The sequence below is a fragment of the Polypterus senegalus genome, chromosome 11, assembly GCF_016835505.1.
Source record: "Polypterus senegalus isolate Bchr_013 chromosome 11, ASM1683550v1, whole genome shotgun sequence".
Lineage (NCBI taxonomy): Eukaryota > Metazoa > Chordata > Cladistia > Polypteriformes > Polypteridae > Polypterus > Polypterus senegalus.
Window position 1 is genome coordinate 161,974,855 of NC_053164.1, and position 15,185 is coordinate 161,990,039.

At 43.4% G+C, this 15,185-nt stretch overlaps 1 protein-coding gene across 2 annotated transcripts in view; it reads right to left on the bottom strand.

Annotated features, from left to right (window-relative positions):
* gnl1 (guanine nucleotide binding protein-like 1) overlaps nt 1-14,227 on the bottom strand; it is a 97,872-nt gene extending 83,645 nt beyond the window's left edge. For both annotated transcript variants that reach the window (XM_039769986.1, XM_039769985.1), the window contains exon 1: nt 14,001-14,227. In XM_039769986.1, the coding sequence (XP_039625920.1) occupies nt 14,001-14,073 (73 nt within the window). In that variant the 5' untranslated portion in view covers nt 14,074-14,227. The remainder of the gene's footprint in view (nt 1-14,000) is intronic.
* Between the last annotated feature and the right edge of the window lie 958 nt (nt 14,228-15,185).

Below are 15,185 nucleotides of genomic sequence, written 5' to 3' on the forward strand. Positions count from 1 at the left end.
CCTATCAATATGGGCCAACATTTCTAAAGAATGCTTTTAGCACCTTGTTGAATCAATACCACATAGAATTAAGGCAGTTCTGAAGGCGAAAGGGGGTCAACACCGTATTAGTATGGTGTTCCTAATAATTCTTTAGGTGAGTATATTTATACTAGCAAAATACCCACGCTTCGCAGCGGAGAAGTAGTGTGTTAAAGAAGTAATGAAAAAGAAAAGGAAACATTTTGAAAATAACGTAACATGATTGTCAATGTAATTGTTTTGTGTATTTGGCGGCAGCGTCACGAAGTTGTTTTCGCAGCTGCATCAGAAAATGTACCACGACGTCTGACACGCCTCCTTTTTACTGTTTTCTCACAGCTTGGATTGCTGCTGTCATATATATACACACACACACATATATATATATATACATACATACATACATACATACATATATATATATATAGACATATATATATATAGATATATATATATAGACATATATACATATCTTCATATCTACATATCTATATACATATCTACATATACACATATATATATATATATATATATATATATATATATATATATATATATATATATATATACCTACCTATCTATCATATATTCACACACATACATACATACACACACACAAATTATATATATATGTGTGTGTGTGTATATATATATACATATACATATACTTGTGTGTATGTTTGTATGTGTCTATATGTGTGTGTATAGGTTTGGTCACTGAGTGCAAGGGAAAAATAATAAAATTATAGTCTATAAGTTATTAAACAGTAAAACATTAACGCTTTTAAGAAGTACAGGTACATTGAAATTACATTTTCTATGTGAACGCTCAAATTTGTGCCTCCTCGATTGTGAATCGACTTAATATTATTTTGCCGTGGTGTAGAAAAGGGGTCCGTGTTTGCACTTGTCTGGGCTATAGCGCAGGGGAGGATGAAAAAATTAAAAGTGCTCACTTTGACTTAAGGAAGAAGCGCAGTCAGCGCCTCAAAGGCGGCACAGCTATGCAGCGCTGGCTGCTCGACTTTTGCTGGGCAGGAGACCCCAGTTTGCAGAAACATTCATGATATCAAAAGTCTCAGCTCTTTGGAGATCATTCATATATATATATATATATATATATATATATATATATATAGCAAAATACCCGCGCCTGGCAGCGAGAAGTAGTGTCTTAAAGAAGTAATGAAAAGAAAAGGAAACATTTTAATAATAACGTAACATGATTGACATTGTCATGAGTGTTGCTGTCATATATATGCCTGCCTAAATAAGTCACCCTCGCTTTGCTCTTACTTTACCGTTCATTTAATCACGGCTAGTGGCGGAAAAATTATAAAATGGAAGGAGGATGGCTTTACCAAAACAATTATTGATGGCTAATCGATTATTCATAAAGCTTGAATTGGTGATCTGTTTTTCTGTATAAACCTCATATTTTTCATACTTCTTCTCAAATTAAGGTGGTGCGAGGGTAAAATGAATCGGGATGCTGATCAATGTAATCCGTGTACCAGGAAATCATGCATTGACAAAAGCTCCCTTTGCTTGTAATGCAAAGTGTGAGTAAATGCATTATTTTTAAGCGTTATGGAGCACATGCATCGAAGCTTCTCGGCTGTGCTTGTGCTAAGAAAAGGAAAGATTTTAAAAATAACGTAACACGATTGTCAATGTGACCTTTTGTAAGTAGTGCCTGGAGGATTCAGTGTATAGAAACTCTATAGAGACAGCGTGTGTATTAACTTGTGGATTTTTCTGTGAGTATTTGGTGGCAGTCTGAGGAATTTGCTTCGGAAGACAGCGTAGCAGCTGAGCTCAGCTCAGAGCAAAATGAGGTGGGAGGGAGATGATGACGTGACTCCCCACCCGCCTTAACTGTCAATCCCCACAAACACAGTCTCGAATTTGCATAAGCACACCCCTTCACCTACAATTTTAACTTAGTTACAAAGTGATCAAAACTCTGTTTATATCCGCGCCCTCTCATTAAACTTGTATCCCGCATTACCTGTGTGTATGTGAAACGCCAGCGTAGCCTGTCTATGAACTTAATTTAAAGTTTAGGTTTACACCGTGCTTTCTTTCCGAGCTGGCAACACTCATGAATATATGGTAGTATATGTCACTCGCACGCTTCTTATTGTTTCGCTGCCTTCTCAATTATATAATGCATGTTTTCTTCAGCGCTTTTGAGGTCTTCCTGGTTTTCTATGTACTGCGTGATTACGGGAGGCGTGATGATGTCACACGAAACTCCGCCCCACGGCGTTGAAGCTCATCTCCATTACAGTAAATGGAGAAAAACTGCTTCCAGTTATGACCATTACGCGTAGAATTTCGATATAAAACCTGCCCAACTTTTGTAAGGAAGCTGTAAGGAATGAACCTGCCAAATTTCAGCCTTCCACCCACACGGGAAGTTGGAGAATTAGTGATGAGTCAGTGAGTGAGTCAGTGAGTGAGTGAGGGCTTTGCCTTTTATTAGTATAGATATATCTATATATATCTAAATATATCTATATATCTATATATATATATATATATATATCTACATACTGTCAAATAAACCAACCACATGCCGTGGCGCAACATGAAAGGCTTCGCCTCTAGCGCTGATGTCCGAGGTTCGATTCCCGAGAGGGGGTGCAGTGAGTGTGTCACCTGATGAGCCCAGAATTAGGGTGAAACACGTGCTGCATACTGTTTGCATTATTTGACAGTAAAACTATTTCAATATATTCAATATATATATATATATATCAGCGCTTCCCGATTCATTTTACCCTCGCACCCCCTTGGTTTGAGAAGAACTATAAAAAAATATGAGGTTAAGGCAGAAAAACAGATCACCAATTGAAGCTTTATGATTAATGGATACTTTATTCGCCATCAATAATTGTTTTGGTAAAGCCATACTCAGTGTAATCCTCCTTCTATGTTTTAATTTTTTCGTGACTAGCCATGATTAAATGAAAGGTAAAAAAGTAAGAGCGAAGCGAGGGTGACTTATCCAGGCAGGCAGGTGACAGCTCAATAGCTCGAATTTGGATATACGTAGGTGCTATTTAGTCGACAGAAATATCTTTGGTATTAATGTAAATTGAATTTAGTCTTTCAATTTCTATGGTGAAGAAAAATGTATGCAATGATGACTAAATTTAACTTACATTCCTGCCAAACATATTTCTGTCGACTAAATAAAAATTACTTATATTTAAAATTTAAATAGAACTTGAACAGATACGATAATTCATAATACCCATGCAGCACTACAGTAAGTGCACGTAAGAGCAGGAGTCATCCGATTTAACAAGCAGCGTATTGCACTGATACGAAATAGCCTGCCCATTTCATTATCTAGGAATGGATAGATAAATTAAGATTTTGTACAAATAATGCTTTTCATTTTTCTTCCTCGATGGATTCTGGCACCCCCAGTAAAAGCTGCTCGCACCCCAAAGGAGATATAGATAGATAGATAGATATCTATTAGATATATATATATATATATATATATATATATATATATATATATATATATATATATATATATATATATATATATATATATATATATATATATATAAACTGCTCAAAAATTAAAGGAACACTTTGAAAACATATCAGATCTCAATGGGAAAAAGAAATCCTCCTGGATATCTATACTGATATAGACTGTGTAATGTGTTAGGAACGAAAGGATGCCACATCGTTTGATGGAAATGAAAATGATCAACCTACAGAGCCCTGAATTCAAAGACGTCCCAAAAATCAGAATGAAAAAATTATGTGGCAGGCTATTCCATTTTGCCAAAATTTAACTGCAGCAACTCAAAATTGTACGCAGCACTTTGTATGGCCCCTGTGTTCTTGTATACATGCCTGACAACATCGGTGCATGCTTCTAATGAGATGACAGATGGTGTTGTGGGGGATCTCCTCCCAGATCTGGACCAGGGCATCACTGAGCTCCTGGACAGTCTGAGGTGCAACCTGGTGGCATTGGATGGACCAAAACATAATGTCCCAGAGGTGGATTTAGGTCAGGAAAGTGTGGTGGCCAGTCAATGGTATCAATTCCTTCATCCTCCAGGAACTGCCTGCATACTCTCACCACATGAGGCCAGGAATTGTCGTGCACCAGGAGCCACTGTACCAGCATAGGGTCTGACAATGGGTCCAAGGATTTCATCCTGATACCTAATGGCAGCCAAGGTGCCTTTGTCAAGCCTGTAACAGTCTGTGTGACCCTCCATGGATATGCCTCCCCAGACAATCATTAACCCACCACCAAACTGCTCATGCTGAATGATGTTACAGGCAGCATAATGTTCTCCATGGCTTCTCCAGACCCTTTCACTTCTGTCACGTGCTCAGGGTGAACCTGCTCTCATCTGTAAAGCACAGGGCACCAGTGGTGCATCTGCCAATTCTGGTATTCTATGGCATAATGCCAATCGAGCTGCATGCTGCTGGGCAGTGAGCTCAGGGCCCATTAGAGGACATGGGGCCCTTGGGTCACCCTCATGAAGTCTTTCTGGTTGTTTGGTCAGAGACATTCACACCAGTGGCCTGCTGGAGGTCATTTTGTAGGGCTCTGGCAGTGCTCATCCTGTTCCTCCTTGCCCAAAGGAGCAGATACTGGTCCTGCTGATGGGTTATGGACCGTCTATGGCCCTCTCCAGCTCTCCTAGAGTAACTGCTTGTCTCCTAGAATCTCCTCCATGCCCTTGAGACTGAGCAGGAGACACAGCAAACCTTCTGGCAATGACACGTATTGATGTGCCATCCTGAGAAGTTGGACTACCTGTGCAACCTCTGTAGGGTCCAGATATAGCCTCATGCTACCAGTAGTGACACTGACTGTAGCCAAATGCAAAACTAGTGAAGAAACAGTCAGAAAAGATGAGGAGGGAAAAATGTCAGTGGCCTCCACCTGTTAAACCATTCCTGTTTTGGGGTCATCTCATTGTTGCCCCTCTAGTGCATCTGTTGTTAATTTCATTAACACCACAGCAGCTGAAACTGATTAACAACCCTCTGCTACTTAACTGACCAGATTAATATCCCATAAGTTTCATTGACTTTATGCTATACTCTGATTAAAAGTGTTCCTTTAATTCTTTTGAGCAGTATATATATATATATATATATATATATATATATATAACAGTGACAAAACAATTACATTGATTACATTGACAATCATGTTACGTTATTTTCAAAATGTTTCCTTTTCTTTTTCAATATTTCTTTAACACACTACTTCTCCGCTGCAAAGCATGGGTACTTTGCTCTCTCTCTCTATATGTTGTCAGGGATGCCAGGGGCTATGACCCGGCCGGGACGCCAGGAGGGACCGGAAGAGGGTCAGAGCCCGCCTGGACCACGGGGTTCGCCCCGGGTTGCTTTGGGAGCCACGGGTCAAGGGCTTGGAAGCTCTTCCCTGTAGGGGCCCGTGGCCACCGCCAGGAGGCGCCCCAATGCCTTGGGATTTGTTTTCCCCAGCCCTCCTGCCACACCAGGAAGTGCTGGGGGGAAGACTTTGGACGGTGCCCGGGGAGCAGCCGGGAGGACAGTCGACACTTCCGCCACGCTGGGGCGTGGCCAGAAGATTGCCGGAACACCTGGGGCTCATCCGGTCCTCCATAAAGGGGCCGCCTCCCGCCATTCAGGGCTGGAGTCGGGTGGAGGTAGGACGGCTGTGGAGAGTGGAGGCGGCCCAAGAAAGGCATTGTGGCCAGGACATTGGGTGTTTGGGGTTTTGTGCACGTGACTAGGTCTTTGTGACCATGAACTGGGGTCTTTGTGACCAATGGACTGGGGTCTTGGTGACCAAATAATTGTAAATAATTTGTAAATAAACGGTGGTGGTGTCAAACAACATGTCCGCCTTGTCTGTGCCCGGTACCGCTCACATCTGGCGAAGCCGGCAGGATGCTCCGCCTGTTTCAAGGCGGAGACCTGTTCTAAAAAATAGTGTTGTGGACGGCCCGGTGCAGCAGGGGACCCCACCCACGCATCGCTGGTGCTGCGTGCACACAGCCCCGCTGGGTAAAGGAACCCCACGGACCGCCAGGGTCCGCAGGAGGGCCGTTATTCCCTGAAGCGGGCGGGCGGCGTGTATTGGAAGAGTGCAGCGCTCTCCAACGAAGCCGCCGCTGCTGGAGGCGCCGGGACGGCATGGCGCCCAGAGAGGCCTCGCCGAGGACGCTTCCTCGGTTTGACGGGACCTGGGAGGTGAGTTCCCTGCCTATCGGCAGCCGCCCTTGGGGCCGGGCGTGTTTTGTTTTCCAGGCAGGGACCTCCAGGATCCGCGCCAGTGGCGGGCGATGCTGGTTTGCGGGCCCGCAGCACAGCGCAGCCGCGAGGGCTGCGAAGGAGGAGACGCTGCAGCTCGACAGGCGCTGGCAACAGCAAGGCTGCCGGCAAGCACGCCGCCGCCGCAGAAAGGGAGCCAAGATGGCCGCGACCGAAGTCCTCCCCTGACAGGCACGCCATTGGACGGTGTGTCTTGCGTGCCCGCCGATGACTGTAGAGAGGCGGACCAGGGAATGTCCATCACGGGCAGGGGAGACCCGATTGGGCAGGAGGAGAAGGCCCACAGGAAGTGGCGGCGCCGGAGGCCGACAGTCAGGTAGGCTCGGCCGGTTAACTTCCTGTCTTTGCCGGCTGCTTTGGCGGAGCTGGAGGCGCCCCTTCAGCCCGCCGGGCAGCGGTGTTGCAGGTGCTATGTGCCCTCCGGGCTGAGGTGCTGGTACTGGAGAGGAAGGCGCTCGCGGCGCTGAGAACGTTTCAATCGACAACGGGACGGCGCTGACGCTGGAATCTCCAGCCGGAGAGGTACGGCGGAGACGGTGAGTACAGCCGACTCCGTGAAAGCATATGGGAGGGCTGCTGAAAAGGCTGTGATGACAATGATCAGTTCCGAGTAAGCAGCCCTCCGACAGGAGGCGGCGCGCGGGCTGTATGCGCGGGCGAGGGGAGTCCGAGAGGACGCTGAATGGACACGGGCTGCTAAGTGCCCGGGTCCTAGCGCCCGCCTCGAAGTCGGCTGCGGTCTTGCGCCGACTATAGGGACGCAGACGGGACAGAGCGCTTTTATTCCATAAGGAGTCTCAAACCGTCATGGCGCCCCAGAGTGAAGGGAGGAATAAGAGGCTGGGTGCCGATTCCTCCGATATGTTACGGACGCAGACGGAAAGGGGCTCGTGTTGAGTAATACGGAGCCGCATATCGCCAAGGCGTCCGAAAGTAAAGGGAGGATTAAGAGGATGGGGGCCGATTCCTCCAATAAGGTGAGACGCGCTGCTGGGTGCACGCGCGCGGCTGGCTGCCCTCTGGGAGAGCAGAGGGAATCCCTGAGGCCGGGCGGAGAGAGAGCGGGCGGTGCCGACGACTCCATCGTTGAGAGGGACACGGAAGCCGCGGAGAGGGTGCCGATCAGGCAAGTGCCGGGTGCCGTTGAGGGGAACGCTGCCCGTGCGTGGCACGAGCTGGATGCTTTGGCAGCGGTTCTGCCCTGTGTTCTCTTTGTAGGGACGGACCCCGGCGAAGTTGAAGGAGCCCTTCGGGCGGAACAGCCCTCTGATGTCGGGCCGCCTGCAGAATGATCTTTCTGTCGGTGCGCAGGTGCGCCACAGCTGGAGGAGCCAACGGGGAACGAGGGCTCAGAACAAAGGGCGTGGAGGTCCCGGAGGGGTGCCTACCGAGGAGGCCCCGGGGTGCCGGTAAAAGGGGGGAGCACAACCTGTGCGAGGCACAGGGATGCACCATGGGTTGGTGCGCAGATTGTGTCTCCGCCCTGTCCCTGCTAGGAGTGCGGGCCGGACCCCGCTATCCTCGAAAGTGGGACCCGCTTCGGGGCTCTGCTGCCCTCGCTGGACGGGTCGCTCTTGCCCACGAGTGGTCTTCGCTGGCTGTGGGGCACTGTCAGGGATGCCAGGGGCTATGACCCGCCGGGACGCCAGGAGGGACGGAAGAGGGTCAGAGCCCGCCTGGACCACGGGGTTCGCCTTCCGGGTTGCTTTGGGAGCCACGGGTCAAGGGCTTGGAAGCTCTTCCCTGTAGGGGCCCGTGGCCACCGCCAGGAGGCGCCCCAATGCCTTCGGGATTTGTTTCCCCAGCACTCCTGCCACACCAGGAAGTGCTGGGGGGAAGACTTTGGACGGTGCCCGGGGAGCAGCCGGGAGGACAGTCGACACTTCCGCCACGCTGGGGCGTGGCCAGAAGATTGCCGGGAACACCTGGGGCTCATCCGGTCCTCCATAAAGGGGCCGCCTCCGTCATTCAGGGCTGGAGTCGGGTGGAGGTAGGACAAGCTGTGGAGAGTGGAGGCGGCCCGAAGAAAGGCATTGTGGCCAGGACATTGGGTGTTTGGGGTTTTTGTGCACGTGACTAGGTCTTTGTGACCGATGAACTGGGGTCTTTGTGACCAATGGACTGGGGTCTTGGTGACCAACATAATTGTAAATAATTTGTAAATAAACGTGTGGTGGTGTCAAACCAACATGTCCGCCTGTCTGTGCCCGGGTACCGTTCACAATGTATATATGTGTATGTATGTATATATATATATGTATATTTATCTGTATGTATGTATATATGTGTGTGTATGTATATGTATGTGTATATATATGTTGATATATATATATATATATATATATATATATATATATATATATATATATATATATAGATGTGTATGTGTAGATATGTGTATGTATGTGTAGATATGCTAGTAATCCCAGAGTCTTATTTTCTACAATTGATCATCTGTTAAACCCAGGTAACACAAAGGAATGCTCCCAGACTACTTCCAGTGAAACCTGTGAGAACATTGCTGTATTTTTCAATCAAAAAATTAGTGATATTAGAGATAACATAGTATATCTCCCCAACACTGCAGAACCTCCAAAGCCCCGGTACTCCATTATAAACAAATTAAATGCTTTCACCAGAATAAATTTACCTGAATTACATAGTATAATCTCTCAACTGAAACCCTCCACCTGCGTCCTTGACCCAATACCAACAAGGTTTTTCAAAATTAGTATCAGACGTGCTAATTGACAATATTCTTGACATAGTTAATTCGTCGTTAGATACGGGGATCTTCCCAGACTGTCTTAAGACTGCTGTAATTAAACCCCTGCTAAAGAACAATAATCTTGACCCCTTTGCTTTTGAAAATTTTAGACCCATCTCTAACACGCCTTTCTTAAGTAAAGTTCTAGAGAAGGCAGTCATTATGCAGTTAAATGACCACCTCAATAAACATGCTATTCTTGATAAATTTCAGTCAGGTTTCAGAACAAATCACAGCACAGAAACTGCACTCGTTAAAGTAGTAAATGACTTGTGGGTGAATGCAGACAGAGGCCATTTATCTGTTCTCATCCTCTGATCTGAGTGCCGCATTTGACACCATTGATCACAATATTCTTAGAAATTGCCTTAGTCAATGGGTGGGTCTCTCTGGCAGTGTCTTAAATTGGTTTGAATCCTACATGGCAGGGAGAAAATTCTTTGTGAGTTGTGGTAATTACAACTCAAAGACACATGATATCCGATATGGTGTTCCACAAGGGTCTATCCTGGGTCCGCTGCTCTTCTCAATCTACAGTGGTGTGAAAAACTATTTGCCCCCTTCCTGATTTCTTATTCTTTTGCATGTTTGTCACACAAATTGTTTCTGATCATCAAACACATTTAACCATTAGTCAAATATAACACAAGTAAACACAAAATGCAGTTTTTAAATGATGGTTTTTATTATTTAGGGAGGAAAAAAAAAACAAACCTACATGGCCCTGTGTGAAAAAGTAATTGCCCCCTGAACCTAATAACTGGTTGGGCCACCTTTAGCAGCAATAACTGCAATCAAGCGTTTGCGATAACGCAATGAGTCTTTTACAGCGCTCTGGAGGAATTTTGGCCCACTCATCTTTGCAGAATTGTTGTAATTCAGCTTTATTTGAGGGTTTTCTAGCATGAACTGTCTTTTTAAGGTCATGCCATAGCATCTCAATTGAATTTAGGTCAGGACTTTGACTAGGCCACTCCAAAGTCTTCATTTTGTTTTTCTTCAGCCATTCAGAGGTGGATTTGCTGGTGTGTTTTGGGTCATTGTCCTGTTGCAGCACCCAAGATCGCTTCAGCTTGAGTTGACGAACAGATGACCGGACATTCTCCTTCAGGATTTTTCGGTAGACAGTAGAATTCATGGTTCCATCTATCACAGCAAGCCTTCCAGGTCCTGAAGCAGGAAAACAACCCCAGACCATCACACTACCACCACCATATTTTACTGTTGGTATGATGTTCTTTTCTGAAATGCTGTGTTCCTTTTACGCCAGATGTAACGGGACATTTGCCTTCCAAAAAGTTCAACTTTTGTCTCATCAGTCCACAAGGTATTTTCCCAAATGTCTTGGCAATCATTGAGATGTTTCTTAGCAAAATTGAGACGAGCCTAATGTTCTTTTGCTTAACAGTGGTTTATGCGTCTTGGAAATCTGCCATGCAGGCTGTTTTTGCCCAGTCTCTTTCTTATGGTGGAGTCGTGAACACTGACCTTAACTGAGGCAAGTGAGGCCTGCAGTTCTTTAGACGTTGTCCTGGGGTCTTTTGTGACCTCTCAGATGAGTCGCTCTGCGCTCTTGGGTAATTTTGGTCAGCCGGCCATTCCTGGGAAGGTTCACCACTGTTCCATGTTTTTGCCATTTGTGGATAATGGCTCTCACTGTGGTTCGCTGGAGTCCAAAAGCTTTAAAAATGGCTTTATAACCTTTACCAGACTGATAGATCTCAATTACTTCTGTTCTCATTTGTTCCTGAATTTCTTTGGATCTTGGCATGATGTCTAGCTTTTGAGGTGCTTTTGGTCTACTTCTCTGTGTCAGGCAGCTCCTATTTAAGTGATTTCTTGATTGAAACAGGTGTGGCAGTAATCAGGCCTGGGGGTGGCTACGGAAATTGAACTCAGGTGTGATACACCACAGTTAGGTTATTTTTTAACAAGGGGGCAATTACTTTTTCACACAGGGCCATGTAGGTTTGGATTTTTTTCTCCCTAAATAATAAAAACCATCATTTTAAAACTGCATTTTGTTTTTACTTGTGTTATATTTGAGTAATGGTTAAATGTGTTTGATGATCAGAAACATTTTGTGTGACAAACATGCAAAAGAATAAGAAATCAGGAAGGGGGCAAATGGTTTTTCAAACCACTGTATATGCTTCCGTTAGGTCAGATTATCTCGGGGCACAACGTGAGCTACCACAGCTATGCTGACGACACACAGCTGCACTTATCAATAGCACCTGATGACTCCGACTCTCTCGATTCACTAACACAATGTCTTACTGGTATTTCTGAATGGATGAATAGTAATTTTCTCAAACTAAATATAGAGAAAACTGAAATTTTAGTAATTGGCAATAATGGATTCAATGAGGTTATCAGAAATAAACTTGATGCATTAGGATTAAAAGTTAAGACGGAAGTAAAAAACTTAGGGGTAATTGTTGACTGTAATCTGAATTTTAAATCACATATTCATCAGACCACTATGACAGCATTTTTTCACTTAAGAAACATAGCAAACGTTAGACCTCTTATATCATTGAAAGATGCTGAGAAATTAATTCACGCTTTTGTTTTCAGTAGACTAGATTACTGTAATGCACTCCTCTCAGGACTACCCAAAAAAGACATAAATCACTTGCACTGATTGAAGAATGTAGCTGCTAGAATCCTAACTAGGAAAAGAAAATCCGAGCACATCTCTCCAGTTTTGATGTCACTACACTGGTTACCTGTGTCATTCAGGATTGACTTTAAAATTCTGCTTATCATTTATAAATAAATAATCTCGCTCCATCTTATATATCGGAATGTCCGACACCCTATATTCCAAATCGGAACCTTTGATCCTCAAATGAGTGTCTCCTTAGAATTCCAAAAGCTAAACTTAAAAGAAGTGGTGAGGCGGCCTTCAGCTGTTATGCAACTAAAATCTGGAATAGCCTGCCAATAGGAATTCGCCAGGCTAATACAGTGGAGCACTTTAAAAAACTGCTGAAAACACATGGCTTTCTCCTAACTTCACTTTAACTTAATACTGATACTCTGTATGTTCAATTCATCATAATAACTATTCATAGTGGCTCTAAAATCCGTACTGACCCCAACTCTATCTTCTGGTGCCTGCGCCACCACCACCTACTCAAAGCATCATAATGCTCCAACATTGGACTGAAAGCCAGAAGTCTACGTGACCATCATCATCAAGTTCTTCCATGAGAACCCTAAATACAAAGAGGACTGTTTCATTTATGTTAGGTAGATTGCCCAGAGGGGACTGGGCAGTCTCTTGGTCTGGAATCCCTGCAGATTTTATTTTTTTTCTCCAGCTGTCTGGAGTTTTTCTGTCCACCCTGGCCATCGGACCTTACTTATTCTATGTTAATTAATGTTGACTTATTTTTATTGTTTTCTATTTTTCTATTGTTCATTTTGTAAAGCACTTTGAGCTACATTTTTTTGTATGAAAATGTGCTATATAAATAAATGTTGTTATTGTTGTATACATGTATATGTATATACGTTTATATATATATACGTTTATATATATATATATATATGAGACAGCAACACTCATAACAATGACAAAACAATTACATTGACAATCATGTTATGTTATATTTAAAATGTTTCCTATTCTTTTTCATAACTTCTTTAACACACTACTTCTCCGCTGCGAAGCACGGGTATTTTGCTAGTTTATCATAAAAAGTTGTCCAACATTGTTCTAAAATTTTATATATTCTATACTTCTGCTCATTTCTTAAGACGAGGTTTTATGTTTTATTAATTTGAAACATTACAACATATTTTGATTTCTTTTGAATTTTCCATTTTTAATATACTATAATTTGAATTGATTACATCACCTTTATTCCTTAAGATATCAGAACCGCCTCTGTTCATTCTTATTCTTTTATTAGTTAACGTTTCATAACAGCTGCAAAATTATGCAGCTGGGAGCTTGAAATTATCACTCCAGTTCTTAAGTATATCCTTTGATGTCTTTACATTTCTTTGATCCTATAAGTAAGTAAATAACTTCCGGAATTGAGGACTTAATTACTACTAGTGGATAAAACAAGACCCAAGTGAAGTACGCCATTAAACATTTTATGTTCTATTCAGGTTAACAATACTGTCTCCAAGTTAACGCGAACGGAGTTCATATCACAGCACATATACTGCCTTGGTAGGTCCCGCTTTCTGCACGATCTTCTCTCTGGTATTCCTTGTACACCACAAAAAAGGAGTGTGCAGAGTTGGCCACCTTGTGCTTTGGCCGGGTTTAACCTAATAAATGTGCATTTGTGCGTGAATGTAACCTGCGTGTAGCTGGCTCCCGTTTAGGGTTGGTTTCTGTCTTTACACAAAGGTTCTGGTTTCTCCGCGACCCAGGGATGGAATAAGGGAGTTCAGAAAATGCGCTAAAATGAAAATGCTATGACTGTATTACGTTTCGCTGATAAAATCTTGCTGACATGAGACTATGGTAATGCTAATTAATCCGCAGAATCTCGTATATTGATATTAGCACTAAATCCTTACTTTTTTTAAATTCTTAAAACTGTAATAGTGTGTTATAATAAAATATTGACACGTCTTCTGTACTTGAACACGTGAGTACTTCTCAACGATGAGGCTGAAAACGAAACCCGTTCGTCTGCTTAAATACGTAAACAAAACTTCACTGCTGCGGCTAAATACTTAACAGTGTCCAGCGACGTTTTCATATAACCGCATTCACGTCAATGAAAATTCATCAGAACTGTTTTGGAATCAAAAACCGTTCAGAAGACTCACAAAACACCACATTGTCCTTTTCTACAATCGGTTATCAGTCTCACTAGTATACTATAAACGATAGCACTTTAACCGTAATACTGACCTCTCTTACGCTCCCGATTGACCTGCAGCTGTTTCTTTTTTTGTTTAGCACTAAAAGGCCTTTTCCTTGGCATGTCGGCTTCACGGTCTTTTATTTATTTCATTACTTATGTTTCGCAAAGGCTGTGGGTTTTAAATTTGTTTGTGCAGTTATTTTCAAAATACAGCCAACTTCACTTTAATTCTCCACACAGCGCTGCCATGCCGAATGAGGGCAAGTTAGGAAAAACCATTTTTCTAAAATGCAGGTGATTTGCTTGATTTGTCATCATATTTATTAGCCGTTACCCACATTGTTATCACGTTTAAAAAATATAAACTATAATAGGGAATCTATATACAGTACTTTAAAGTGATATCAGGATATATCTTTCCATTTCTGCAGCATATCTTTTTAATATAGTTCAAATTATATTGGTACATTCCAAGCTTTCGTGTTTTTCAGCCATACTTGCCATTGGAAGTTTGACTCGCTTATTCAAATGAACATTAAATGGCTATATTCGATTTAAACTTTTTTTATAAATTGAGATATCTTGTTTTGTCGCACAAACCGCAAAGAAAGAAACTTCTGTACACGAATACAATGGTTCGCCTAGCTCGAGAAAATGTTTAACGGGATATTTATTATGTATTGTTACTGTTTTATTTTGCACCTCTGGCAGATTACAATAAAAAAAAAACATTGATACCCAATAACAACCTGTAATGGCACACGCCAAATTTCTTACTTTGCAAGAATAACGAAAAGACAGCAAAGAAAAGGACCCCTCTTTTACACTGTTTGGGAGTGGAAGGACAGCGCATTTTTTCTACCTTGTAACTGACTGACGAGTCTTTTGTAGCCGCGGTTGCAGCACTGGATGGCCATTTCGGCCCAAGCCAAAGCGTCCTCCTCAGCCGTTTCCAGTTTCATCAGCGTGCTCAGCAGCCGGGTGAGACAACCACACTGTTTCTTTCAGCGTTGCATGAGCTTGTGCAACACTGTAAGTTCGGGACACTGAGAGAGTGTTTATTTCTGACACATCATTGCCATTGCCAGTGCCAGTGCCAGTGCAGGCTGTAAAGAATGTCCCACAGGCTCGCCAATAGCATTGTGGAAACTGTGGCTCCCTCATACCTTTTACCAAAGCACAAGATTGTCCTGGTCTCGGCCAGCACTGTAGAAAAAATTAACCATTTTGCT